Below are 2,469 nucleotides of genomic sequence, written 5' to 3'. Positions count from 1 at the left end.
TTGTGCTTTTAAATGTGCTATATAAATAAATTACTTGACTTGACTTGACTTGACATGATGTACATATTGGAATTTTTGACCGATGGAGGAACCAGAGAGTGAATTGGTTTTTATTTCTTGCATGCTGCGTTTTTCTTTGTTTGGTTTGCTGTGTTTTTCCCTTTCCTCTCTCTCGCTACCACTCCCTCTCCCCCTCTCCCCCTCTCTCTCTCCCACAGAGCCCCCCTTGCTTGTATATTTGGCATTTAGATGAATGACTAACAATTAAAGTGGACAGCAGCATTGTCTAACATGGGCGACATTTAGGTCATTGTTTTCTTTAATAGACTGGATTATGATTACTACCCCTGAGACGCTGGCTCTGTGTCACTTGGAATATTAATGCCTCTGTGACTCCAAATTATACATTTAAGTGTGTGTGTGTGTGTGTGTGTGCGCGCGCGTGTGTGTGTGTGTGTGCGCGTGTGTGCGTGCGTGCGTGTGTGTGTGTGTGTGTGTGTGTGTGTGTGTGTGTGTGCGTGTGTGTGTGTGTGTGTGTGTGTGTGTGTGTGTGTGTGTGAGAGAGAGAGAGAGAGAGAGAGAGAGAGAGAGAGAGAGAGAGAGAGAGAGAGAGAGAGAGAGAGAGAGAGAGAGAAAGAGAGAGAATAATCGGTTCCTAATTTCCTAACATTTGTGACTGGGTCTGGTTTCTGTTTCAAGTCACTCTCTTGGTGACATGGTGCTGCTGTCCAGTGTTTATTGCCAAGGATGGTGAGATTTGCATCGTAACATTGATCTAGACGTGTGTCAGGAGCAGTGGTGCAGTCGTGGTCACACCCGGTTACACGCCGTGTTACCAGATCACTGAGGCAGAAGTACGCGCGATCGCGCACGGATGTGTACTCGCGTGTACGCGCACACAAAAATGCGCTGTATCCATTCGTTGTGACTAAGTACCCGGCCACCGTTTTACATAACAAAAAGCGCAGGTAGACTAAGTGTCTGGGTGTTGGCTATCTGAATGCATCTCCCCCTTCATTCTGTGTGACACAGGCAGTGGAGGTGAATACTAATGTGGCTCGGAATTCGTGATGGGGGTCTACCTGCTTATGATATTGAATCAAGCGTCTGTGCTGCGCGCCAGCTTTCCACGCGCACATTCACACAAATAGAGAGCAAGAAGAGCTTGTATGATAGAAGATTGGACTTGCGTATATGCGCTTGTGTGTGTGTGTGTGTGTGCGTGTGTGTGCGTGCGTGTGTGTGTGTGTATAAATCAGTTCTGTGCGCATGCACGTACCGCGCGCGCGCGTGCACGTGGCGTGGCGTGTTACCAGTTCCCATATTACGACTGCACCACTGGTCAGGAGGACAAACGTTTGGCATAGACAGGTGTCAGGTCGTGTTTGGCATCGACAGGTGTCAGGTCGGGTTGGCATCGACAGGTGTCAGGTCGTGTTTGGCATAGACAGGTGTCAGGTCGTGTTTGGCATCGACAGGTGTCAGGTCGTGTTTGGCATAGACAGGTGTCAGTCGTTTTGGCATCGACAGGTGTCAGGTCGTGTTTGGCATAGACAGGTGTCGGTCGTGTTTGGCATCGACGTGTGTCAGGTCGTGTTTGGCATAGACAGGTGTCAGGTCGTGTTTGGCATCGACAGGTGTCAGGTCGTGTTTGGCATCGACATGTGTCAGGTCGTGTTTGGCATTGACGTGGTCAGGTCGTGTTTGGCATTGACAGGTGTCAGGTCGTGTTTGGCATCGACAGGTGTCAGGTCGTGTTTGGCATCGACGTGTGTCAGGTCGTGTTTGGCATCGACGTGTGTCAGGTCGTGTTTGGCATCGACATGTGTCAGGTCGTGTTTGGCATCGACAGGTGTCAGGTCGTGTTTGCATCGACAGGTGTCAGGTCGTGTTTGGCATCGACAGGTGTCAGGTCGTGTTTGGCATCGACAGGTGTCAGGTCGTGTTTGGCATCGACGTGTGTCAGGTCGTGTTTGGCATCGACAGGTGTCAGGTCGTGTTTGGCATCGACGTGTGTCAGGTCGTGTTTGGCATCGACGTGTGTCAGGTCGTGTTTGGCATCGACGTGTGTCAGGTCGTGTTTGGCATCGACAGGTGTCAGGTCGTGTTTGGCATCGACAGGTGTCAGGTCGTGTTTGGCACTGACATGTGTCAGGTCGTGTTTGGCACTGACATGTGTCAGGTCGTGTTTGGCATCGACATGTGTCAGGTCGTGTTTGGCATCGACATGTGTCAGGTGGTGTTTGGCACCGACAGGTGTGTCAGGTCGTGTTCACGACCCAGAGTGAAACACAAAGAATACAATAACCTCCTGTCATGAGAGACAGACCCAGGCCTCTAAAACCAAATCAAGTCAAGTCAAGTGTTCCTTTGTTGATCCCCTCGGGAGAGATGCAGGTGCCATAGCAGCAGGGGGGGGAGGGGGTACAGGCAGGGAAAAGATATTAGATAAGATAAGATATCCCTTTT

At 50.3% G+C, this 2,469-nt stretch overlaps 1 protein-coding gene across 1 annotated transcript in view; it reads left to right on the top strand.

Moving 5' to 3' along the window:
- Window positions 1-715: 715 nt before the first annotated feature.
- The window catches only part of npy2r (neuropeptide Y receptor Y2), a gene marked incomplete at both ends in the record, with an annotated part of 8,172 nt that continues 6,418 nt past the window's right edge, over window positions 716-2,469 (top strand). Inside the window, 3 exons of the mRNA XM_084318407.1 lie at window positions 716-750; window positions 1,718-1,852; window positions 1,906-2,260. Of these exons, the coding sequence (XP_084174533.1) occupies window positions 716-750; window positions 1,718-1,852; window positions 1,906-2,260 (525 nt within the window). The remainder of the gene's footprint in view (window positions 751-1,717; window positions 1,853-1,905; window positions 2,261-2,469) is intronic.

The sequence above is a fragment of the Notolepis coatsorum genome, assembly GCF_963971535.1.
Source record: "Notolepis coatsorum genome assembly, chromosome: 7".
Lineage (NCBI taxonomy): Eukaryota > Metazoa > Chordata > Actinopteri > Aulopiformes > Paralepididae > Notolepis > Notolepis coatsorum.
Note: the sequence above shows the minus strand (reverse complement) of the source record. Positions and strands in the feature narration are given on the sequence as shown.